The sequence below is a fragment of the Glandiceps talaboti genome, chromosome 1, assembly GCF_964340395.1.
Source record: "Glandiceps talaboti chromosome 1, keGlaTala1.1, whole genome shotgun sequence".
Lineage (NCBI taxonomy): Eukaryota > Metazoa > Hemichordata > Enteropneusta > Spengelidae > Glandiceps > Glandiceps talaboti.
This window is the reverse complement of record NC_135549.1, coordinates 35385505-35413019: the sequence shown is the minus strand read 5'-3', so window position 1 is coordinate 35413019 and position 27515 is coordinate 35385505. Positions and strand designations below refer to the sequence as shown.

The 27515-nt window shown below is 37.3% G+C and overlaps 1 protein-coding gene across 6 annotated transcripts in view; it reads right to left on the bottom strand.

Moving 5' to 3' along the window:
* Nucleotides 1–27515, bottom strand: part of LOC144451224 (AP-5 complex subunit beta-1-like) — a 219229-nt gene that overhangs the window by 16791 nt on the left and 174923 nt on the right. For 4 of the 6 annotated variants that reach the window (XM_078142207.1, XM_078142058.1, XM_078142127.1 and 1 more), the window contains 3 exons: nt 15750–15858; nt 11904–12068; nt 1860–1969 (listed from right to left, as the gene is read on the bottom strand). In XM_078142207.1, coding sequence (XP_077998333.1) covers nt 1860–1969; nt 11904–12068; nt 15750–15858 — 384 coding nt within the window. Of the gene's footprint in view, nt 1–1858; nt 1970–4218; nt 4747–11903; nt 12069–15749; nt 15859–27515 lie in introns of those variants that run through there. The other 2 variants (XR_013482294.1, XM_078142321.1) reach the window with 2 other exon arrangements.

Sequence of the window (27515 nt, the reverse complement as noted above, 5' to 3'; positions counted from 1 at the left end):
TATACTTGATTATTACTTTGTAGATATTTCAATCTGACCTTGCAAGTTCTCAAGTTAATGATTGTGGGTTTGAACATTTATCTGTGTTGAATTGCCGTGGCTGGCAAAGTGGGTTCATATTGCTTGAATTGACACAAAATTTTGAAGACTGAAATTATAGTTTATATCCATTATCTGTGCCAAAATTGACGTCTTTACCTTTACTACTGATCTGATTGACTATTATTTACGGTAATGGGTAAGGTACTAAACACATTCAAGTACCCATGATTGTTACTGTGAACAATTTATCTATTATTGTGGGCTTGCCAGTCTTCCTTAATGAACAAATACATGGTCAGGAGGGAGGGTGGGGATGGGCAGTCTACTGCAACTATTCTAAACATAGACATTGTCTGAACCACAGTACTGGAGGCTTTTCCGTGTAAGGGTGTTAACCCGCACCAATATGATAAGTGAAAACAGATTCAAACCATGTATGCAAATATGCCTAGCAACAATACCATGATGATACCAACAGCTAAATGATAGTTTATATTGAAAAGATTAAATGTGGGAAGGGCAGGCAAGTTCATAAACATTCAAAAAAGGGTATGCAAACACGCCTAGCAACAAGACCACACCCATAAAAACAGGGGCTATGTTTAAATGTTTATCCACATGCTGATCCATGCTAGATATAGGCGTTCATTTGCTGAATGACTATCCAGGTGCCTATCCAACCCTATTGTTATCTTTGCAATATTCACAATCATTTGGCTGTTGCTATGGGCATGGTCATGTTGCTAGATATATTTGCATATAGTTTTTGAATGTTTATTCACTTGTCTATTTATCCATATTGCTATCTTTGCAATATATCTGATAATGTGGCTGTTGCTATGGGCGTGGTCTTGTTGCTAGGCATATTTGCATACTTTTTGAATGTTTATTCACTTGTCTAAGAATCCCTTATCTTTGTGAAATACATCATTTGGCTGTAGCTATGGGTGTGGTCATGTTGCTAGGGATATTTCCATACATTTTTTAATGTTTACTCACTTACCTACCCGATGGAGTTATTTTAGCAAAATATACTGGCATTTGGTTGTTGCTATTGGCCTGGGTATGGTTACTATGGCCAATTGTGCTGAATTGTTTTGAACAAAATCTGCAGAATAACACTTCTAGAAACATCTAACCAATTTCAGTCTCACTGAACAAGTGCTTTTTGAGGTAAAATTTTTTCACCAAAATTCATGTTACACCTAATTTGCATATTGAAATTGATCATTATATTAAATGTTTCTTCCCCTATACACCCCCAGAAGCATCCCCATTAAATTTTATCCCTATCCGCTCAGTAGTTTTGGAATTAGATATTTTGTACCAAAAAGACACATTTTTAGCCCAAATTTGCAAATCACTGATGGCGTTACCATGTCATGAACAATTCTTAATCTAAACTTCCATAAGAATGTTCCCATACAATTTCAGGCTAATCTATAATACAGATCGAGTTTTATAGTTATTTGCCAAAAATCACATTTCCTGACACAAATCACTCACGGTGGTAAGATTACTTTGATTGGTAAAATTTCCCAACTAGACACCAAAGGTAAATATACCCGCCAAATATCAAGGCAATCAGCCCAGTGGTTTGACTTCAAGTTCTTTACACACACACACACACACACACACACACACACACACACACACACACAGAACTACACATAGACACTTTTTCATGCCTATAGCACTACTAGTTCAGTTGTGCTAAAACACACACACATACATACACACAGAGACATTTCACCATACCTATAGCACTATTGAAACATTACTAGTAAGAACAAATGATAAAAAAGCCTTGTACTTGCCTACTGAAGATGAACTGACAATAAATGGAGCCATTTTCTGTGTGACTGTCACTGATATCATGTCTTGACTGAGTTGTAGACTGCAAACTGACTCTGTACACGAGCTTTCACTGAAAAAATCCATATCCTCGTTAGATAAAGAGTATAGGTACACATTTGCACAATGCTGTCCAGCTATGTATTGTGGATAAATCTCCAGACTGAATGAATTTACCATTATAACATGGTTATAGTACTGTCCTCACCAATTTAAAGGCCAGAATTGCAATCCTTGGTTCTTGCATTAGTATCATCTTATCATGCAGCCATAAGTACATGTATAACACAGGGAAAGTCTTATGTCTTAGCCACACTTTTTCTATAGCTCAGTCTGATATGTTTTTTTTTCAATTATAAATTTGAAACCTAATCCCAACCGTGCCTTTAATTTATGTAACAGTACCCTTTTGGGACAAATTTAGTCTTTTGTCCTATTCCTTGCCCTGGGCAAAATAACAAGCATACTCAAAAATAGCACCAATGGCACTGTAGCACAATTACTGTACTGCTTTAAAAAAATGTTTATCAACATGGTGAGCCATGCTAAGTATAGATGTTTATTTGCTGAATGACTATCCAGTTACTTATCCAACCCTGTTGTTCTCTTTGCAATATACGTGATCATTTGGCTTTGGAAAATATTATCTGTTTTGCTTTTAGTTTTAATGTTAAAGGTATTGGCATATTTTCGGTAATTAGTTGCCATGGCCACACAAAATAAAGTTGTTGTTTCTGGTCAGGAAATGTTGCCTAAAGTGGTGTGACGACGCAAATTTTTTGTTAATTGTTCATGATTAGTTTTGCAGTTGTCTTCCCTGAAGTAGCAATTAATCTAGGGAGAGTTATTTTGTGTTTTCCCTTGGATCTGCAGTCTGCATTGGTTGGACAAACACAAGAAAAAAAAAGATCCAGGCAATTCTTTTTTTTCTTGGCCTACGGTGATACCCAGATTTAAACTGAATGCCTTCCGTAAGGGTAGTCTTGCAATTTCATGATTTATGCAAGAAATTTAGCTCTATATCTGTGATTTTTTCAAGTCCCAGTGAAAGTTAGTTGTCAAAACTGTTGTCGTGATGCCCTACATACCTGGGATATGTACATACGTTTCCACGGCAAATAATAAACAAAATTGAAACCCGCATAACATTGCTATTACGCATCAGAAAGTTTACATACTTCATGGTATGCATCGTAACAGTTGAACAACTTTAATACAGTGAAGTGGTAAGGTATTGTTGCCCTACTTGTCCCTGGGTAAAGTGTATACATTCATATTTCGATCGAGATTGACAGACGCACCATCTGCTCCAAATCGTATACATGTGTGAAAGGTGTGAAGTGAGCAGATGATCATGACTGTATGTTTTTGCAATAAAGCTTACAGATGATGTGTATTTTCAGTGCTCACCTCCTTGCTTTGATGTAATAATCTTCAGATTCAACGAAAATATCAATACAAACACTTGAAACCCCTGAAAACAGAGTGTTTCTCAGTGTAGAATGACAGCATGTATCCATTCCGTAGCTTCCTGATTTACCTTACATTGACGTTGGTGGCGCACTTTCGAAAGGAAGTGTGTGTGCGACCAGACAATCAATCGATTAATTATGCAAATAGCTCATTAATATTCATGGGTTATTTACCACAACTTAATCAGTTCTTGCCATTACTCAATGCAACAGTTGTATCATATTTTGTTTGAATTGAGCCATCAGTTTTGGAGAGAATGATGACACACACACACACACACACACACACACACACACACACACTTTCACTCACTAATAGATCTCTTCCTTACGGAAGAAAAAACAGCATTTTTCAATAGGTTTACAATGGGCGCGGAGTTCACAAACAGGTGAAATATTTATCATCGTATAAATTTCGTCAAATATGGACATATCATTTTGAAATTTCACACACTAATGCGCAGATGAATAATTGGAAATTTATTTAATCTTAGTTTATACATAATATTGTTCATATGCCTAAACATTTCACTCCTCCTTGCATCTAGCTTACAAACTCTCATGTTCAAAGACATATCAGAGATGTATCGAATACGCTCACAGGAAATGTCAGAGGATGTAGGTCATCACCAGATTATACGTAAGGGGAGCACAGGAAATTGTCACAATGTTTGCAAATACTCTTTTTGTACGACGGTCACCTTGTCATCCAATGATATTAAGACTGACAAATAACTATGCATAATTTTCCCATTTAGGCTCCTTTATTGACATTATTTAACTCATGTTTCAAGCATCAGTCTAGTTCAAGCCGAGTTTGGAGAACATCGCTAATTTTGTCTCTGCCTACCGAGTCAATTTATTCCATTTGATAACCTCCAACGAACTCCGTACGGCACTCTTAATCCTACTGTACACTCTATTGTGTATGTTATCCCTTAGATGGTTAGCTTTATGAACCGGGATTGACACGAATTACTCCATCGGCTCCCAGCGGATAACGAACTCACATCCAACTTCAACTCCGGCATCCTCAATAGAGTCACGGAAATCACAATGCCACCAGTGAGAAGATCTATGAATCGATTATGGTCACACAACAACAGGGAAGTGTACAATCTCATGCTACCGGAAAATTGGACGAATGCTAGACTCCGTTCTGAACTATCCAACTCTGAGTGCCATACCCCAGCAACGCTAAAAAGAACCACCTTATGGCTTTGTACAAACAATGGGGTCGATGACCGAGTGCCTCATGGCAGGACAGGAAACGGTGTTGGTGTTGCAGCTGAATCGCTACCAAAAGTACCATTCATCGAAACCATCACTCCCCAGATAATCGAAGGTAAGGATGTCAACCTTGCTGCCCTACTCATTCCTAATGACAAAACAGATAAGATAGATGGCAGACTCAACAAAGACCTCATTAAGCGAGTTTATTCAAGCCTTCGGCATCTATAAAAGAACCACCAATGGCATTGTAGCACAACTGTAGTTTTTTTTTTATGTTTATCAATATGCTCGTCCATGCTAACAATAGGTGTTCATTTGTTGAATGACTATCCAGTTGCCTATCCATCCATGTCGCTATCTTTGTGATATACGCTACCATTTGGCTGTTGCTATGGGCGTGGTAATGTTGTTAGATATATTTGCAAACATTTTTGTATGTTTTTGTTCACCTGTGTACCTTTGCAATATACATGATCATTTGGCTGTTACTATGAGCCTGGTCTTGTTACTAGGCATATTTGAATACATTTTTAAATGTTTATTCATTTTTCTATTAATCCTCGTTATCTCCGCAATATATGTGATCATCGGCTGTTGCTATGGGCGTTTTTTTGAATGTTTAGTCATTTGTCTTTCAATTCCTGTTGTTACCTTCGCAATATACGTGACCATTTTGCTGTTGCTATGGGCATGGACTTGTTGCTAGGCAAATTTACATAATTTTTAAAATGTTTATTCAATTGTCTATTAATCCGTTATCTTTGTGAAATACACAACCATTTGGCTGTTACTATGGGCGTGGTCATGGTTGCTAGGGATATTTGCATACATTTTTTAAATGTTTACTCACTTACCTACAAGAAGATGTTGTTATTTAACCAAAATATACTGCCATTTGGTTGTTGCTATGGGCGTGGTCATGGTTGCTAGGGCCAATTTTGTCAAAATGTTTTGAAGAAAATCTGCAGAATAACACTTTCCGAAACATCTCACCAAGTTTCAGACTCATTGACCAAGTACTTTTTAAGATATAAGTTTTTGATTAAAAATGAATATTTTTACACCTAATTTGCATATCACTCATGGAATCATTGTATGCTTAGTACATCCCTAGATACATTCTCATTAAATTTCAGCCCAATCTGCTCAGTGGTTTTGGAATTATAGATTTTTGACCAAAAAGACACATTTTTAGCCCTAATTTGCATATCACGTCAAGAACAATTCTTTAAGTAACAAGTCATTGAGAATGACATAGCCCGCTATGATTGTTTTTTAAGGCATTATCACTACTCTGATCACGCAACAACACTTGTGAACCTAAATCAAACAGACTTAGATATGTTGTGTCTGCTTGTTGGACATGGAACATGCCTACAACAATAAAGGATGGGTTGGGTATGGGGGATCGTATCACGACAAAAATGGATATGCACATGTATGTCATAGAACACTGTCCTAATACCAACTTTGAATGAGATCTGTTCAAGCATGTCTGAGTTATGGCTTTGGACATAGAAAAATCGCAAACAAAAAGGCTACCAGGCGGCCATATTGGATCGTATCACAACAACAATGAATATGCAAATGTATGTCATAGAACACTGTCCTAAGTCCAACTTTGAATGATATCTGTTCAAGCATGTCTGAGTTATGGCTTTGAACATAGAAAAATCGCAAACAAAATGGCTACCAGGCAGCCATATTGGATCGTATCTTGATGAAAATGGATATGCACATGTATGTCATAGAACACTGTCCTAATACCAACTTTGAATGAGATCTGTTCAAGCATGTCTGAGTTATGGCTTTGGACATGGAAAATTCACAAACAAAATGGCTGCTAAGCGGCCATATTGGATCGTATTATGACAACAATGAATATGCACATGTATGTCATAGAACACTGTCCTAATACCAACTTTGAATGAGATCTGTTCAAGCATGTCTGAGTTATGGCTTTAGACAGGGAAAATTTGCAAACAAAATGGCTGCTAGGCGGCCATATTGGATCGTATCATGAAACAAATTGACGTGCACATGTATGCTATTGCATGTTACCCCTGTACCAAGTTTGGAAAAAAATCGGTCCAGGCATCGCCAAGGAACGGCTGCGGACGGACGGACGGATGTATGGACGCACGGACAGACGGAACCCAATCCATAAGTCCCTGTCCCGGACTTCGTCCGGCGGGGACTAAAAACACCCTGAAGAATGTTTCACCCAAATTTCAGCCCAATCTGCCCAGTAGTTTCAGTTTTTTTTACCAAAAATCACATTTTTTTACCTAAATCACAAACCGGTGGTAAGATCATTTTGATTTGAACAATTTCCCAACTAGACACCCAAGGTGATGGACCCACCAAATATCATGGCAATTGGTTCAACGGTTTTTGACTTTAAGTTGTTTACACACACACACACACACAGACGCGTGGTGATCCCTTTAGCACTACTGAACCTCAGTTAATTTGTGCTAAAAATGTGATGAGCGACGCATTCCCACAACACAGATTAGAACTAGACCTATACGAAAGGGACTTGATAGACATGGGTAACAGATATGGTGGTAAAGGTTTTGTATGAATATCACAAGCAGTTTATTGCCAAAGCCGCAGCCCATCTAAAGTACCACAACATCAAAGTAGATTGGTCCATCAGGAGTAATACCTTATTTTGTAATATTTTTGCCAACTACAAGCCATTAAGTTGCAACTTGTGCCAAGCAGTGGGCCATACATCTAATTTCTGTTCAAAGAACCTCGAGGGCAAGAAACCAGGAAAAGGGCTGGATATGTATGGCAGAGTCATGCAGGATGCAACCGTTCAAGATGCTCCCACCACCATATTTGTTTGACCTGTAAAAAAGATCATCCCAAATCAGTGTGTAATGAAACAAAAAAACCGAGGGACCACCAGGGGGAAGACATTACTATGAACACAGTTATTAACCCCCTGGCAGTAACAACCCCCATTAACATTGAGAGATTAACAATCAATTTTACCATCCTGACAAAGTTTTTGTTAACTACCTCATTGACTGACTAAGACATGGTTGTCACACTGGAATAGATCCACTCCCAGACACATCTTATGAATGTAAGAATATCCATTCTGCTCGCCTCTGACAAATACCTAAATCAGATTGATCGACAAAGAAATTAAGAAAGGATTTCTATCAGGCCCTTATGACTCTATACCATTTGCAGTGTATTGCATTAATCCAATCGGCATAGCTGAAGGTAAATATTCAAAAAAGAAAAGGCTAATCGTTGATCATCAGCACCCCACAGCAACGAAACACACTCTTCGTTAAATGAGCTGATAAACAAAGACCAATATTCTCTACATTACGTCACCATAGATACTACAATCAAACATATCAAGAAATTAGGACGGGGCAGCTGGCTATGCAAGGTAGATATTTCAGATGCTTTTAAATTTATTTAATACTGCCTTTACACCCAAAAATGTGGCCTTATCATGGTATAAAGTGGCACAACAAATATTATTTCTTCACAAGACTAGTCTTTGGTAGCCGGTCTAGCCCAAAGATTTTTGATACCCTTGCTACAGCTCTATGTTGGATTGCTTCAAATGTATATGAAATTCGTGACATTCTCCATTTACTACATGACTTCCTGACAATTGATCTAACACACACCGGCGTGGACAAAACTATGGCATTGCTGTCATAAATGTTCAATACTCTCCCCATCCCAACGGCGCCACACAAGACAGTAGGCCCTTCTACATGCCTTGAATACCTTGGAATTATACTAGATTCTGACAACATGGAAGTCAGACTGCCAAAAGAAAAACTGAATCGATTCTGTGGAATTAAGATCATTTCTCAACAGAAAATTGTGCACAAAACTGCTGAGCTTCTTAGGTCACTTAAATTTTGCCAGTCGCATCATATGCCCAGGATGGTCTTTCGTGTCGTATCTTATTTCCCTGTCTACTACAGTTAAAGAACTTCATCATTAAGCAAGAAGTGCAGACTTGATATACATATGTGGTTGAAATTCCTTTCACAGTGGAACTGCATCTCCTTTTTCTTAGATGACAATCATTCACATGCAGCTGATATGCATCTCTACACGGGTGCGACCAATAAAGCCTTTGGGGGTTACTACGACAATAAGTGATTCCAAGGTAGTTTTCCCGACAACCTTATTTCAGATGGCGACAAGTTATCAATGGCTTTTCGGGAACTCTATCCCATCGTGATAGCAATTGTTCTATGGGGTCACACATGGACAAGCCGACAGACTTTACTCTATTGTGACAATATGAGTGCTGTCGAAATAATGAACAAAGGATGATCCAAAGTGAAGATAATAATGAAACTTATGCGCAAATTAACCTGGTGCACAGCATGCACTCCATGGCTTTACAGTACAAACACAGCATATCCCCGGTGTACGTAATGACATTGCTGATGCATTATCTCCTTTTCAGATACAGAAGTTCCGCAGATTGCTGTCTACAGCAGACATGCTACCCCACCAAATCCTACCACAAGAGGACCTATTCAAGATATAGTCCTGCAGGTAAACAATTTTTGGACGTATGCTATTAGCAGCCAGATGGCCAAAGCATATCAGACAGTGTTGACTCGATTAATCCAATTCAGCACTATGTGTGGTGTCATCACACAACCAGGCACACTTCAGCCCCTACCGGAGACCATACTTATACGTTTTGTTACACTCTGTCATCAATATCTCGACTTGAAATACAATACTATCAAAATATGGAAAATAGACCAAGCCTACGATGGCCTTCAACAATGTTGTTCACTGCCTATGTAAAAATCTATATTTCTATTCAGCATTCCATAGTGTGGGTTTGTAACAATGTATCGATACTGGTGACCTATGCATTGACCTCTATATAATTGGTGTACAGTGAGGGCGCACCGCTCAACAAAATCTTGACAAAAAGTATATGTGACAAAGTTGATGAAAGTGTGACGCAGAAACTTATGAGATTTGGAGCAGATGGTATGTCTGTCGGTCGAAACAGAAATGTATACACTTTACCCACTGACGAAGTAGGGCAATGATATCGTATCACTTCACTCTATTAAATTTGTTAAACAGTTACGATGATTACCATGAAGTATGCAAACTTTGTAATGCATAATAATAGCACTGTTATGATGGTTTTAATTTTGTTTATTATTTGCCATGGAAATGGGTGTGCATATCCTGTGTATGTAGGGCATCATGAAAGCCGAGTGAAGTCAAGGATGGCAAGCTTTCCTGTGCTGAGAATAGGAGGCAGGCATTTGAACAACAATTTTGACAACTAACTTTCATTGGAACTTGAAAAATACTGCCAATGGCATTGTAGAACAACTGTACAATATTTAAAAATGTTTATCCATATGCTAGTCCGTGCTAACAATAGGTGTTCATTTGCTGAATGACTATCCAGTTGCCTTCCATCCATGTTGCTATCTTTGCAATATATGCAATAATTTGGCTGTTGCTATGGGCATGGTCATGTTGCTAGACATACATTTGTATTTGCATACATTTTTGTATGTTTTTGTTCACTTGTGTATGAATTCCTGATATTATATTTGCAATATACGTGATCACTTGGTTGTTGCTATTGGTGTAGGTCCACGTCCACTGAGCCATTGTACTTCGGCTCAGGAAGTTCAATTACTGGACTTCCTGTTGACATTCAATGTTTGTTGATATTCAATGCGTACATGTATGCCCATGACAAGTAAGACGCAACCTGATTGGCTGTATGTCTCTCACTGAGCAGAAATTCGTTTGAATTGGGGCCATCTCAGATGTAGAGGAGGCGATCAGGCTAAAAAATGTAAACATGTACCAAGAAGGTCAATTCAGGCAAAATAACGAATGTAAAATAGCAATGATCGATTAGCCGACATCTACATCGGATTTTAATCAGATTGATCCCAGGCCGAAGTATCATCAATTGAAACACTTAAAAACTTGTCATGCTTTACACATTCAAGTTGTTCGTTATCACAAACAATATTTATATGACGGTCTAGTCTAGACTTTTTCTGGGAGGTTCCAATAACTATCACTTTAGTCTTTTCAGCATTAATACACATGTTATTACACACCAACTTAGAATGGATTTCATGTCACCGTTGAGGCTATTTTCAAGTGTATGGATATTACGGCTGGCAGCCTGTACAGCAGTATCGTCAGCATACATATACATTTTTGAATTTTCTGAAGCTAGGGGAAGATCATTAATAAAAAGAAGGAAGAAAAGAGGGCCTAGAATTGAGCCCTGAGGGACACCAACATTACTTGGAAGGGCATCGCTCAAGGTCCCAAATTAAACATATACTCTGAATAAAACACTTTTCAATGCCAAAGTGTCCCTAACTTGGGTACTCAGTTTGTATGAAGAGTTTTAATATGTAAATTTCTTTTGCAATACCTATTCAGAGAAATCTATATCTTTGGCAGAACAGCTGCATATATATTCCTTAGTTTCGTTGCAAATAATATACATGTCTTTCAAGAAAATTTGTTGACAAGTTTCTAAAATTGCTATCTCTTTCTACAATAAATCATAGATACCAGAACCGATGAAAATGGGTATTCAGAAACTCATCTGTGGTAATTCTACACTTCCCAATTGGCAAAAATGTTTTTTTTTTTTTACAAAATCCTGTACACTGGTGAGATTTGTCTGACGTCAAGGAGATGACGTTCATCAGTACAAATCAGAGAGTTGTGGGAAAATATTGTATAGTGCACTCTTACTGATCGCTAGTGAAGTGTAAACATGTCTTCCTTTGGTATCAGATGTCACTTTCTACAGAAACCCCCATCAGTCACTGGCAGACCTGTGTACACCTGTATAGTTTCTGCCTATTGTCTTTGTGTAGTAGCCCTCTGGCAATTGCATTTATGTAGCATCCTTCTGGTTATTGACTTTGGTTTTAAATTTAACTTCATGGTGTTTGTCAATTTGACCAGTGAGCCTGGTTTTATTATCAGCCTCAACTAATTCCCATCATTGGGTTTCTCCTGCCTGCACCTTCCAGATTAATTATATAACTTAATCTTTGTATTCATCTTTATTTTGTTGAAATTGATCAAAAGTTTAAAATTCATGTTTGCCCAAAATAATGGCCAATATTTTTCCAGTGGCCAAAATATTGGCCATTCTTTTAGCCAATGAAAAAGAATTGGTCACTATTTTGGCAATTACAAAAGGCTTCACCAATAAGATACATATGCTACTGGTAAAAGAAAGCCTCTTGAAATGTGTGTACATGTATTTCTCACCTGTTCTCTTGTTGGGTGTGAATGAAAATCCAGATGTTATTGAAGACTTGCTGCTTACTACAGCCACAGATTTCAGGTAATGGTAGAAACAAATCTTCGAAGCTGATCTGTAGAGGTGCTAGCGGCATGCTACATGTCTGGCCATCTTCATTGCTAAACATCGCACTTTCCGAAATAGCAAAAATAAAATTAGTGTATGTGGCTGTGGTTTTGTTGCTTGGCATATTTGCATACATTTGTTTGGATGTTTAGGGATGTTGTCACAATCAAATGCATCATAATTACTTGCCCTAAAAACCGTTTACATGCAGTCGTGATTACCAGTGAAGACTATTCACTGCAGAAAATATTCATAAAGTCTTGGTGCATATTCATGAGATCGACACTTAGACAATGAACAGTAACCTCGTTACATTTTGTCTGTCTTTCGTTTGTTAATTTATGCATGTATACCACTTGACATGCTTAAAACTCATCTTGTTTAGGACAGACTACTACTTTAATATTTCACCAGCCCCTGCAAGGAACCAAAAGTTGCAAAACCAAAATGTTGCTGTGGATAGTTATGTCTAGTAGCGGTATGTCAATGTTGGGTGACTCTACACATCAACTTCAATTTTTTTTTTTTAAATAGCACCAATGGCATTATAGCACAACTGTATTTGGCTGTTGCTATTGGCGATCTCTTGTTGCTAGGCATATTTGCATACATTTTTTGAATCTTTATTCACTTACCTACCCATCCTTGACTGTTGTTATGTTTGTAATATGCATATTAATCATTTCCCTGCTTGCAAGGGGTTGGCCATGGTTGCTAGGGCTAGTTATGTCAAAATGTTTTGATCAATACACCTTCATCTACACATCTCAAGATGCATTCCCAGTAAATTTCAGCCCAATCTGGTAAGTAGTTTTGGAGATTTTTAACCAAAAAGACACATAAATTTCAGCCCGATCTGCCCAGTAATTGAGTTTAAGTTTTTTGACACAAAATGCACATCTGATACGATCATTTTCATTTGAACAATTTCCCAACTAAACTCCAAAAATAATGTCCCCAGCAAATACCAATGCAATCGATTGGGTGGCTTTTCAGTCATCGACACACACACATACAGAGACAGATGGATGGACAGACACCCAGACACTGCACCATGCATATAGTACTTAAACTTCAGTTGTGCTCAGTTGTGCTAAAAACAAATAAAACAAGTCATTGAGAATGACATAGTCCCCACTATGATTGGGTTTTAAGGAACTGGCAGTTTATGTTGTCATTTTCTTGATATCACTACTCTGATCACGCAACAACACTTGTGAACCTAAATCAAACAGACTTAGATATGTTGTGTCTCCTCGTTGGACATGGGACATGCCCACTCTTCAAGATGAAATAAACCATTCAACAATAAAGGATGGGTCGGGTATGGGGGGGGGGGAACCTGTTCAAGCATGTCTAAGTTATGGCTTTGGACATGAAAACTGCGCCAAGAAAATCGCTGCCAGGCAGCCATATCGGATTGTATCATGACGAAAATGGATATGCACATGTATGTCTTAGAACACTGTGCTAATACCGACTTTGAATGAGATCTGTTCAAGCATGTCTGAGTTATGGCTTTGGACATGGAAAATTCGCAAACAAAATGGCTGCCAGGCAGCCATATTGGATCGTATCACGACGAAAATGGATATGCACATGTATGTTATAGAACACTGTCCTAATACCAACTTTGAATGAGATCTGTTCAAGCATGTCTGAGTTATGGCTTTGGACAGGGAAAATTCGCAAACTATATGGCTGATAGGTGGCCATAGTGGATCATATCAGGAAACAAATTGACGTGCATTTGTATGCCATGAAACTGGATATGCACATGTATGTCATAGAACACTGTCCTAATACCAACTTTGAATCAGATCTGTTCAAAAATGTCCCAGTTATGGCTTTGGACATGGAAAATTCGCAAACAAAATGGCTGCTAGGCGGCCATATTGGATCATATCATGCCAACAATGAATATGCACATGTATGTCATAGAACACTGTGATAATACTAACTTTGAATGTGATCTCTTCAAGCATATCTGAGTTATGGCTTTGGACATGGAAAATTCACAAACAAAATGGCTGCCAGGCAGCCATATTGGATCGTATCATGAAACAATTTGACGTGCATATGTATGCCATAGTATGTTGCCCCTGCACCAAGTTTGAAAAAAATCGGTCCAGGCATCTCCAAGAAACGGCTCCGAACAGACGGGCGAACGGAACCCAATCCATAAGTCCCAGTCCCGGACTTCGTCCCATGGGGACTAAAAAACACAAGCTAACACACACTCCAGTATTTCATTTTAGTACCTAGTGCAAACAGTACTCAGAACATTTAGTGCATGAGTTCATTGAATACAGTTCATAAACTCTCAACATAATAACTGCTTTGATGGGTTTGGCTTAGGTGTATATTCAAAGTCAATACAACAGTATTACATGCCCTTATTATATACATAGACCCTCATATTCCCAGGGTGTGACGTCAAAGTATAGTAATATGAAATCCATACATTTCGGAACTAACGAACTAGTCGGAACTAACTTTGAATTATTTGTAAACATCAACCTGTACAGTTACGATGTTGTTGTTTGAAAATATGGTTTCCTTGCTATTCATGGATTACCGAACATCGACTATCATTATCATCATCAGTTTAAACAGTGAACAAATACACCTCTTTTTGAAAAATCTATCGCCTTATTCATACAGCCACTACCGTACGTAGACACATGCTAAAATCAACACCCAGCATCAACATCATAAAAACGTCCAGTTGTGATAGTTGCCCAATGCAGTGAAATTGTTGTCCATGAAATTCAACTATTGATAGAACTTTTGAACGACTTTTGAAAATTTCACAATGTTTTCGACATTTTAACTTGCCAGTGTTGATGTTTTTAGTGTATGACTCTGAGCTGAGTTCTATGCCTAACCGGTGTAGAAGGCATCCGTTTCATTAGTCAGTCTCTCGATATGCTTCATTTTTTCCGATGAAAGTGTCTATATTTTATCAAAGAATTAATCACTGCTCCTGGCAAACGTCCCGTCGTTGGCAAGATGTTCCCTACCTGAAAGTCTGTGGTGTAATTTTACATATCTCAACATATACGTTAGTAGTAGTAGCGACACCAGCTGTCCCAATGGCGTCTACATTCTGAAAACTGACTGAACAGCTGAGCGCTGTAGCCCCATTACTTCGTAAAATTGATGTGCGTTCAGTGTAAGTTTTGGAATATTTTAGTTTAAAATTGTCATCATAATAGAAAAAAAAGTGGGTCTATGTATATAATAAATAAATAATCTCCCGGTATTTCTCACTCGTACGATGTCATCTCGGACTCATGATTCCCCTAATGTCTGTATCCCTATACGGGATACGGCCGACATTAGGGGAATCATTCGTCCTCGATGACGTCATACTTGTTCGAAATACCGGGAGATTATATATAAATATTTCATGGTTTTCTTTCATGTCATTGTGTTGTCCTAGCTATGATATAACTGTAATGATAATTCCTAATGGGACATGACCATAAATTATACCGGTACCCATTCTGCTGAAGTATAAATATAAATCTCTAAATTCTCTCTACAATTTGAACAGGTTCACTTCCAAGGATATCCAGGATAACATATTTATATCTATGGGTACCAAGTTTCCGTTCAATTGAGCCAGCCACTTTTGAGAAAATGAGACAAATGCGTACACACAGACAGACAGACAGATAGACAGACACAATTATAACATTCTCTTGTACATGTACACTATAAACTTTCTAACAATTTCTTACCTGATATCAAAAGTAGCAGGTACAGGTTCAAGTGGACAGAATTCAAATGTGACTTGCTTACAGCTGGGTTCAGCTAAATTGGAGTGATGAATGACTGCTATCTCTTGATCTGCAACATAGAAAACAGTATACAAATTAAGCTCAAATGATTATATACACTTTGCAACAAGTTTTCATAGAAGACATTCCTCCCTCTTGAATACTTAATTTCTGATTGACATATTTACATCAAGTGGAATGTTTGGTTAAATTTCAACCAAAAGTCGGGGTCATATTAATGTATACTACAAGAAAGAACATATCTGATCATATATAGAAAGGAGTGCAAAAGTAAAGTTAGAGCATGAAAGTACAGATCAATACAATCTGACATTTATCAATCAATAAAATATCGATGTGTCTGTTTGCACCTGAGCTAACTCCTTGTATAAACATGGTGGCTATTTTATACCAAATAACCATCATCACTCAGTAAAAAGTGATGCACTTGCAAGTAACAACATGATGTGGCTCTGTATGTCCATACTTGTTTTGTATAAGTTTTTAAAGAAATTTATCACACTTGAAAACACAGTATCTACATAAGTAGTGCCAATGGCATTGTAGCCCAACTGTAGAGTTTCTGTTTTAATCTTTTTGAAACTGAAGGTGCTCTCTTAAGCAAGTTGTTCATGACATGATGATTCCAAGAGAAATATGCAAATTAGGGCTAAATATGTGTCTTTTTGGTCAAAAATCTTTAATTACAAACCACTGAACAGATTGCGCTAAAATTTAATGGTGATGCATCTGGGGGTGTGTATAGATGAAGAAATATTAAACAAACAATGATCTCATCCGTGATATGCAAATTAGGTGTAAACATGTGAATTTTGGTCAAAAACTTATATCTCAAAAAGTGCTTGGTCAATGAAACTGAAATTTGGTGAGATGTTTCTAGAAGTGATATTCTGCAGACTTTGTTCAAAACATTTTGACACAATTGGCCCTAGCAACCAAGACCATGTCCTTAGCAACAACAAAATAACAGTATTTTTTGCAAAAATAACATCTGGTGATTAAACATTAAAAAGCGACCTATCGGTCAGAATAGCTCTGCTGTTTGTTTTTTTTATTTAATTTTTTTATTTTGGTGACATGTAGAAGTGGTTCAGTTCTTCAGTTCTTCACTATGCAGTTTTGTTTTAGCAATGTAATAAAGTGGTTACTGGTTTCATATGATGTCTCACTATAAAACACATTTTACACAGAAGTTGGTAATGTATTGTACTTTTATACCATAGTCACCATTTTATAAGAAAAACTACTGTTATGAAAAATTGCACAAAATCTCAGAAAAAAAATGACTGGGAAATGCACACAAGAAAAAGAAAAAAAGAGGATTTTGAGGTTGGCTATAAATAATTCCAGTGTCTTATAGCTGTAACCCTGGAAAATTTTAATGATGAATGAAATAAACTAGGGATCTAAAATAATTTTGAGGCAATTTGAATTTCAATTTTCTAACAAATTTACCAAAAGCACTGTCCATAATTGTCAACAACATTCAACCTGTAAGTAGACATCGTCTAATATTTAAATTTATGGAGTGTCTCGTGACCGGCGCCTGTCAGCAGATTCGACCAATTTGTTTTCATCATTCCATTGTATTTAAACCTTGTATTTGACATTTTGCAATATTTATAATTCTCAACAAAATACCTCAACATGCCTCACCTCGCTCGTACTCAAAGCAGCCCCGGTATGGATTTACATGTAAAACGGGGAAAGATACGCAAACATAATGCAAAGTCTGATGCCAAATTAAAGTTGTAATTATTTTAATTATTTTTACTTGCCAAATATTTGCATTTTGGAAATGGCAAGACATGTTCATGTCGTTTACATGTAAACTGTTGACCAGTAAACAAAGATTCACAACAGTGTCTCGGAGACTGCTCTTGCATAACTTCAACCGCATGCCTAGGGCCTAGCCTAGCCTAGGCATGCCTTGCTTATGTGAGTTGTCTTCATTCTGGTTCACTGTCACTCCAAATTGCACGACAATATAGAATTACATGTTATCTGAAAACATTAAACTTTTATAGTGGGTCTGAAGTGTGATTTTAGTGAGTACTGTTCATTTTGATTGACAAGCTTTGTGAACAATGACCTATATGTCAAATAGTCTACAATAAAATGTCCTTACCGCTATCGCGTGAGGGCGCGTGAGGAACAACAGTCGCTTGGGCCTTCGGCCCTCGGTCTGTCGGGCCTTCGGCCCTCGATATCAGTATGCAATTATAGTAGTGTTGCGCATAGACCCTCAACCCACAGGATATGCAACTGCGGCATTTCCTTTGAAGCGATTTGCGTCTGCATACATTATGTATGATTAATCCGATTACGTATAACGGGGTGTCCGGGGTGTAAAAACCTCACAACGCGACATAAATTGCACGTAAAATCTCGCAAAAGGCGAGAAGAGATTATACGCGGTTATGCTAATTTATGTTAATGCCCACAACACATCATGGCATGGCATGGCATCTTCCAGTGAGGATCATGAATTTTCTGGTGTCTTCGATGACGATTTTTTATTTTTGTCAGCTATGTATACACAAGGAAGGACTCGATAGTTGAACAAGCAGATAACGGCATTCATACTGCCATAAGCCATGTTTATAGGCAACGCGAAGTACTTTCCTCCCCGCTAAATGGGTTCCCGTTCGAAGATACCATGAGGCCATACAAAATCATGTAACATACAATTATGATGAAAATAGGTAATTTTACCGATACGTAGACAGGCCAATAGTGGCCAAATTTATGCGACAAGCATGAGAAAGACCGGAAGTTTAGATACAAATCTACAATTCAGCTGTTTTTGCCCCGACTATTGCGTGAGACATTTTTAAATCAATGCCTGCCTCTAGAATTTGAAGAATGAATGTAGTTTTGTGAAACACATAATCGATCGAACTGGTATGTCTACGAATTTCGTACATTTCTACAATGCCATGTATTTTTATGCCATTTTAATAGCCCATACATAACACATTGGCACATGTACTACGCTCATGAACATAAAAGTTTTGTACTTTTCAACTCAAAGAAGTCAAAAATGGGTTACAATTCATTTAAATATTAAAGTTGAGACAACTTGAAAGGTAATCTGTGTAAATACAATCTCTCAAGTCACAGCTGGAGTACTTCTCATTTTCTCAGTTAGTTCGGTCATAGTTTGGCTGAGAACGATGTAAAGTTTCAAATTCAGCAAAGACAATCGACTACTAGCAGCAAGAAATTTGAAGTCTAGTAGTACTAGTTTTTTGACGAAATGTATCGTTTTCTGTGAATACATCAACCGCGACAATAGCGATAAAATGGCAACCACGCATTGGATGTTTACGTTCTATTTCGATGTAGTTACGATAACATGCCTCATCCTGATCAATGAAAACAGCCTAACATATCACAAAACGTGATAAAAAGCATCAATAAATGGACTCAAAATTTCAAGAATCATTTCTGACTGATAGAAATTGGGTTACAACCATGACGAATGAAACACTGTACTCAAAGCGTACTGCAACAATCGCAAACAATGGATAGCTTACGCAATCAATTCTTCTTTTCATGCCATAGAACAACAAAATACATGACAAGACTATGTATGTATGCATTTACTTAAAATACTATATATCTTGTTGGGGTCTTCAACCAGTTGTAACCTTCGAAATGGTCGAAAAATTTAGTCAAAAATATGTCGGATAGCTAGCAACTATCACTGAGTCATAGTGAGTGTAAACAAACTCGGAAATGGACAGGAAATGTACAATATCGTACAATAAACATTTAGAGATCCTTTGATGTTGAGTATCCTGTTGGTGGAGGGTCTATGTGTTGTGCCGGGCTGATAAAACGTAGGAAAAAAAGGCGTGAGCGACTGTCGACAGTCTACGTTGCTGCTTGCTGTGGAAAATCGCCTGGTCAAACGAGGTCAGCTTCAACTTCCAGGTCAAATCAGTCGTTTTCTACCGAAAATTCTTGAACGGACCCATTACACAACGACCCTACAAAATTTAACTTATGTATGACAAATTTACATAAAAATCCACCTGTTCGTGAAATTTGTAAACTTTCCGGCCCGTATTAAGGAAATTATGAAATTTCAGGGCCTCAAGTATGTGTCCCGAATTCGTCGGAAAATCAGTATTCCTAAATGTAATTCGAAAATTTATTTTGCTGGCACGAAAGAAGAGATGTCAGTTGAGGTTTAGGCATTTACAGTATCTAAAATGGTGGACTCTAGTGAAAGTTACGGTGAGGTGAAAATACCCAAAAATAAGGCCTGTGAGCAGCCATTCAAAGTGTAACGGTCACGATCTGAAGGATAGATTGTATGCAAATGAGGGTGTTGCTGACTGGCTGATTATGTAGAAGGGGTGCAGAATTTGGTTTTGAAGTTTACAACCCTGTTTCGAACAAACATTTGTCATTTGGGTTGTAGCACATATTACATTGCTTGTTTGACGTCGTGGCAGTGGCAGTCTCGTGGACTGATTTCCAATATGGCATCGGTCACAATGCTCATTAACATATTAATTTTTTTTTAATTACAAAAAAAAAAATCATCAAAAATAGAAAAGAAGATTTGCTGACTTGAAATTGACAAATCTGAGTAAGCTTTCCTCTGCGCATCAACACACCAGATATCAAAGCAATCTGACAAGTAGTATTTGAGATGATGAAAATATCATTTTTGAAAAAAAAAATCATAAAAAATTGAAAATGGCACAGATCAACTTGGCATGAACAAATCTGAATAGCCTCCCCCAGGGAACATGCACACCAAATATCGAAGTATTCTGACTCACTTTCGGAGAAGATTATAAAAATAAAAAAAAGTTGACGGACACCTATGAATATGATTCACTTATACTCTATACCTGTACAGAGTATATATTAATGATATACCATTATCTTCCAATTTATTTGACTTTAGATTGTATGCCGATGATTCAAATTTATTCCATACTTTTACTGATAGAAGTAATGTTATTGATATGACATCAAAGAGCTATGAATTAACAAATGTCACAAATTGGTGTGATGCGAATAAGCTAACGATAAATCTAGCCAAAACGAATTACTTAATTCTGAAAAGCAAAAGGAAAATAATACATAATAATATTTATTTCTTTTATAGCGCATTACATAATCAAAGAAAATCTCAATGCACTTCACACAAACACTGTATAACAAAAACACAATTATAAAAACAATACATTTGTAGAAATCACTAATACTCGTACACATTCATTTAAAATTAGACATTTGATTAAAATTGACAAATTGTTTAACCCAATAAAAAAAACTTAAAGTCTAAAAATAAAACTTAAAGTCTAAAATTTGAAGTTACACAAAACTGCAATATTCTATCAAACAAACAAACAAACTTTCACTGTGCCCCACTGGAAAAGTATGCTTTCCGAAATAGGTGCGTTTTTAGGTTTGTTTTAAAAGTAGACAGAGAAGGTGCATTGTGAAGAGTAGGGTCGAGGGAATTCCAAAATCTAGGAGCAGCTACCGAAAAAGCCCGCTTTCCATAATGCTACTGGTTATAACAAGGTTCGACAAGTTTTGTCGCGATTGCAGAACGTGTTAGTCTTCCTGGCTTGGTGACAGTGAGAATATCTGACAGATAAGTTGGTGCTTGAGCGTGGAAACATTTATATGTGAGCATGAGAACCTTAAAATCAATTCGTTGGATGACAGGGAGCCAGTGTAACTCTTCAAGGACAGGCATTATGTGTTCAAATTTCCGAGTGCAAGTGACCAACCGGGCAGCTAAGTTCTGTATGCGTTGTAGCCGGTTGATGAGATAGTCAGGGAGATTAATGTATAAGCTGTTACAATAGTCCAGACGTGAGTAACGTGAATTAAACGTTCGGTAGTTTTGCTATCTAAGACATTCCGGATACGACCAATGCGATGTAAAGCGAACGAGGCTGACTTGCAGACTTGAGTAACTTGGTTATGGGCTAAAGCAACACTGTCAAAATAAAACCCAAGATTTCTTACAACGGGTGAAAATGCAATTTGCTCTGTTCCAACAAAGAGTCCGGATAAAGGTCTATGAGATCTGAAATTCGAATGAAAATGAATTAATTCAGTTTTATTGTCATTTAAAACAAGTTTATTCAAGGCCATCCATTCACGGATCTCATCTACGCAGGTTTCGATCTGTAATTTTGAGTACTCAGCTTGCTTGCAGGTTATAGATACTTCTGTATCGTCAGTGTACATCATGAAGTTGACCAAGTGTTTTTTCATGATATCTTCAAGGGGGGCACAATACAGTGTGAATAGTATTGGCCCCAGCACACTGCCTTGTGGAACTCCATACAAAAGGTCACGTGGTTCTGAAGATATGCCGTTTACCATATAACACTCTGAGTCCTTCCCTTTAAGTATGATGCAAACCAATTCAATGCTAGTCCTTTGATGCCAAAACGAGTCTCAAGCCTATTTAAAAGAATGTCATGGTCAATGGTATCAAACGCAGCACTCAAATCCAATAGAACAAGAATTACTTCTGAATGACTATCAATTGAAAGCATGACGTCATTATGTACTTTTAACAAGGCTGTTTCTGTGCTATGAAATCGTCGATAGACAGATTGAAATTTACAATACAGTAGAGAGTTCGATAAATGACTATCCAATTGATCTACTGCGATATTTTCAATAACTTTGCCAATGAATGAAAGATTTGATACAGGACGGTAGTTTTTCAAATTATCTTGATCTAACCCAGACTTCTTAAGTAAAGGTCTAACTATGGCATGTTTTAGACTATGTGGAAAAATACCAGATCTGAAAGACTTGTTTACTATGTCAGTAATACATGACAGTGTATATGGAAAACACATTTTCAGTAGTGAAGTTGGAATAGGATCAAGATTACACGATTTGGAATTCATTGATGAAATTAACTTAGAAACTCCGAAACACTCGAAAAGTTATTAAATGATAGTCCACAGTCATTAAAAGAATGAACCATAGATACAGAATCAAAGCGCTCTCTGAACTTCGTTACTTTCTCGCAGAAAAAGTCTGAAAACTCTTCTGCCAGAAGCTTGGGGTCGCAGTGATGTGGCAGAGTCTGTGCAGATGATGATTTCTCACCAATTATGTCATCGATGACGGAGAACAACTTCCATTGATCAGATTTTTCTATCTTCGAATGATAGTAAGAGGCCCTAAGTCCATTGACAAATCAATTATGAGCTGAGCTTTTTGCGTAAAAAAAGTTGTATATTGATTTCTATAGGGTTGGTCTTCCAACGACGTTCTGATTTTCTGACCGCTTTTTGATTGTCACGGATTGTGTCACAAAACCAGGGTGCTCGCGTTTTATCATTCATAACTTTCGTTGTCGCTGGAGCTAGAGTGTTGAATACCCTGGCCAAAGTGATATTGTAATCCTTTACCAGTAAATCCACAGACGTATCTTTCAATTGAGTGAAAAAGTTTTCTTTCATACATGACATCACTTGATCACGGTCAATACCAGCTATTTTCCGACTAACTTTTGTGATTTTACCGGCACAGGGTCTGGTCATATTGGACATAAAGTGGATTGGACTGTGATCAGATGGTAGGATACAGTCCAATTGAAATCCCTGAACGAAATTTTCTGAAGACTGCGTTATTACAAGATCAAGTGTGTGTCCTTTTTCATGTGTTGGGCCAGTTACATGCTGTACGAGATCGAATGACACTAAAAGTTCTTTGAACTTGATGACGTCGCGATCGGTATCATCTTCCATGTAAAAGTTGAAATCTCCGAGAATTAGTAGTTTACCTGGCGAAACGACTGCGCATTCCAATAATGATGTGAATTCGGTGAAAAATGTTTTGGATATTGAACCATTTTCCCTCGACGGTGGACAACAATCGTGTGGATCGTCTCCGATTGGACCTGAATGCATAAATCCATTGATTCAAAAGATGAGAAACTAGTTTTTGTTGAAGACTTGGTGGTTAAATTTTTTCTCACAATAACGGCTACTCCACCGCCTTTACGGGATGCACGGGGACAGCTATAGATGTTATAACCAGACAGCGATGAACGAAATTCATTCATAGTTAACTGTTGTTTAGAGTTACTCAGCCAAGACTTCGTAACTGCAAAAAAATCTGTCCGTTTCTCATGAATAATGGCGCTTAAAGCCGGTATTTTGTTGTTTAGAGACCTTGCATTCCATAAACAGAAAGACAAGTTCCTCTCCTGTTCCCGAGATGGCACCTTACGAACTGCAATCAAATTGTTTTTGTTTACTCCCGAACCTCTGATTGGAATTTTCGGATAATATTTAAAAATCAATGGCTGGATTGCATGACGTCGATTTTTGCCACCCTTAGATCCACGAGGTCTGTTTCTAGTCAGACGATTCATAAAGTTTATGGCACTTTTCAATGGCGGTGTTAGAGTGAAAACAGTGGATAGCACTGGATCTATGCGCATAAAAGACACAATACTGCAAGAAACTGATACTGCATCATTTGTTGGAGTGTCAATTGATCAGTGTATGTCCTGGAAGCCACAGATAACTGTTGTAAATTCTAAAATAAGTAAACGTATAGGCATATTCCTACATATTCGCGAAGTTGTGCCTAAACATATACTTATCATGCTTTATAATTCCACTGTTCTCCCACACATCACCTATGGACTGGAAGTATGGGGCAGTACGTACCCAACTTACCTTAATGAATTATTTATTGTACAGAATACCGCCAATGGCATTGTAGCACAACTGTACAGTTTTTAAAAATGTTTATCCATACCATGCCAACAATAGATGTTCATTTGCTGAATGACTATCCAGTTGCCTATCCAACCATGTTGCTATCTTTACGGGGTAACCATTTGGCTGTTGCTATGGGCGTGGTGGTCATGTTGTTATATATTGCATACATTTGTGTATGTTTTTGTTTACTTGTGTATAAATTCCTGATATTATCTTTGCAATATACGTGATCATTTGGCTGTTGCTATGGGCGTGGTCTTGTTGCTAGGCATATTTACTACATTTTTTAAATGTTTATTCAATTTTGTATAAATCCCTGTTATCTTTGCAATATATGTGGTCATTTGGTTGTTGCTATGGGCGTGGTCTTGTTGCTAGGCACATTTGCATACATTTTTTGAATGTTTATTTATTTGTTTTCCTAGGTGATCAGTTGGCTGTTGCTATGGGCGTGGTCTTGTTGCTAGGCAAATTTACATACATTTTTTGAATGTTTACTCACTTGCCTACCAGATGATGTTGTTATTTGACCAAAATATACTGCCATTTGGTTGTTGCTAAGGGCGTGGCCATGGTTGCTAGGGCCAATTTTGTAAAATTGTTTTGAAGAAAATCTGCAGAATAACACTTTCAGAAACATCTCACCAAGTTTCAGACTCATTGACCAAGTACTTTTTGAGATAAGTTTTTGACCAAAAATGAACATTGTTACACCTAATTTGCATATTACTCATGTAATCATTGTATGCATAATATTTCTTCATCCATACATCCCTAGATGCATTTCCATTAAATTTCAGCCCAATCTGCTCTGTAGTTTTGGAATTATAGATTTTTAACCCAAAAGATACAATTTTAGCCCTAATTTGCATATTACTGATGGAATCATCATGTCATGAACAAATCTTACTTTACACCCCCTTAAGAATATTCCCAACAAATTTCGCACGAATCTGCCCAGTAGTTTCTGAGTTTAAGTTTTTTGACCAAAAATCACATTTTTTGACCCAAATCACACACCTGTGATGTGATCATTTTGATTTGAACAATTTCCCAACTAGACACCCAAGGTAATGGACCCACCAAATATCATGGCAATCGGTTCAGCTGTTTTTGACTTTAAGTTGTTTACACACACATACACACAGACCGTCAGACAGACGCCGGGCGATCCCTATAGCACTACTGAACCTCAGTTCAGTTGTGCTAAATTATGATTAATTCGTATTATGACTTTTAGCAAATGGAATGTACCTTCAGAACCATTATTTCAAAAGCTCGGCATTCTAAATATTTTTCAACAACACAGCCTACAATTAGCGATGTTTGTCCATGATGTTTTACATAAAAGATTACCAAGCATCTTCCACGATTACTTCACTACAATTAGCCATTCTTATTCAACACGGCAAAGCAGGAGAAGCGATTTGAATATTCCAAGAACAAAACATAGGTCGGGCCAATTCAACATAAAATATGCAGGTGCGAAACTATGGAAAAAAATACCAGTGCATATTAGGACTATACAATGCAGGTCAGAGTTTAAGCGGGAATTTAGAAAATGTCTACTGTCTGGTTGTTTCGGGATCTAGAGCTCATGTTTAATTTATTTTGTAATTTCAGTGTATTTCCATGTATCATCTACCACATTTAAATATTCTTGATTGAAACAGGGCAAAATTAATGATGTGAGCGTCATATGTTTTGTGAGGGGAGGACTCGATTAGTTGTGTAACCCTCACCCTTTTCCCAATTAACACGTTTATTGTATATACATATTAAATGACATTTTGTTCTGTTCTGTAATAAAAATTTTTGTACGTGGAATAAATTATTATTAATTAATTAATTAATTAATTAATACCTCTATACCCACCTATACCTAAAGCTACGCTTTCAGCTTTCGCTGACAGCGAAGCTAAAAAGGGGGGAAGGTGAGGCTCCCTAGCTAAATGACTACCAGTCTTTTTTGTTGATGCCTGGTGGACTGAGTGTATTGAATGCAATCATGTGCTTTATTTCAAGGATTTTTCTGATGCGAGTATCACAGGAAAAGATCTTGGAAATACCAATAAATGTAATATCTGTAAAACTGTGGTTATGGGTATTAAAGTGTTTGGCAACTAGTGTATTTCTGTTTGACTTTGTGTCATACTGATGCTCATATATACGTTTTCGTAATTCTAGACCAGTTTCACCGATATCGAGGAGAAAATTACATTGCTTGCATATTATACCGTATATTACATTTTGTGATTTACAGTTGATGTCTCCTATGATTTCTTTGTTTGTCCCAGATATGGTGTTGGTGATGGTGTCAGTGTCAATAATGTGTGGACACTGATTGCAGTTGTTGCATGGGTGACTTCTGCCTTTTGTACCACTGCCTAATATTTTTTTAGTAGGTTTTTTGACCAAAAATTACATTTTTCAACCCAAATCACACACCGGTAGTAAGATCACTTTGATTTGATCAATTTCCCAACTAGACACCCAAGGTAATACACCCATTAAATATGGCAATCGGTACATGCAGGAAATTTAACCTTCCAAACACAGTATGATCATGGAGGTCTTGATATGACTCTATTTTTCTTTCCCCATAAAATGTGTGACTTCTTATTCTTTGTACAAACTATTTTTTGGAATGCCTAAGGATTGTGCATTTATATGAACGTGTTTTAATCACAGTGTCTAAGATTTAATTCAGCTGTGCTAAAAACAGCCCTAGGTTGCCAAGCAACCTTAAACAGATGTTAATATTTACGCCATTGACACTAATATGTGAAGTAGAGCCCATAAAAGATTTAATGATTTCATTGCATCAATAAAACAAGAATCTTTCATTTCCAAACTGAAGTCAAAGCATTTTGTAATACAACAAATCACATTTCTAAACGTAAAATGCACATTTCTGATGCGATCATTTTCATTTGAACAATTTCCCAACTAGACACCCAAGGTA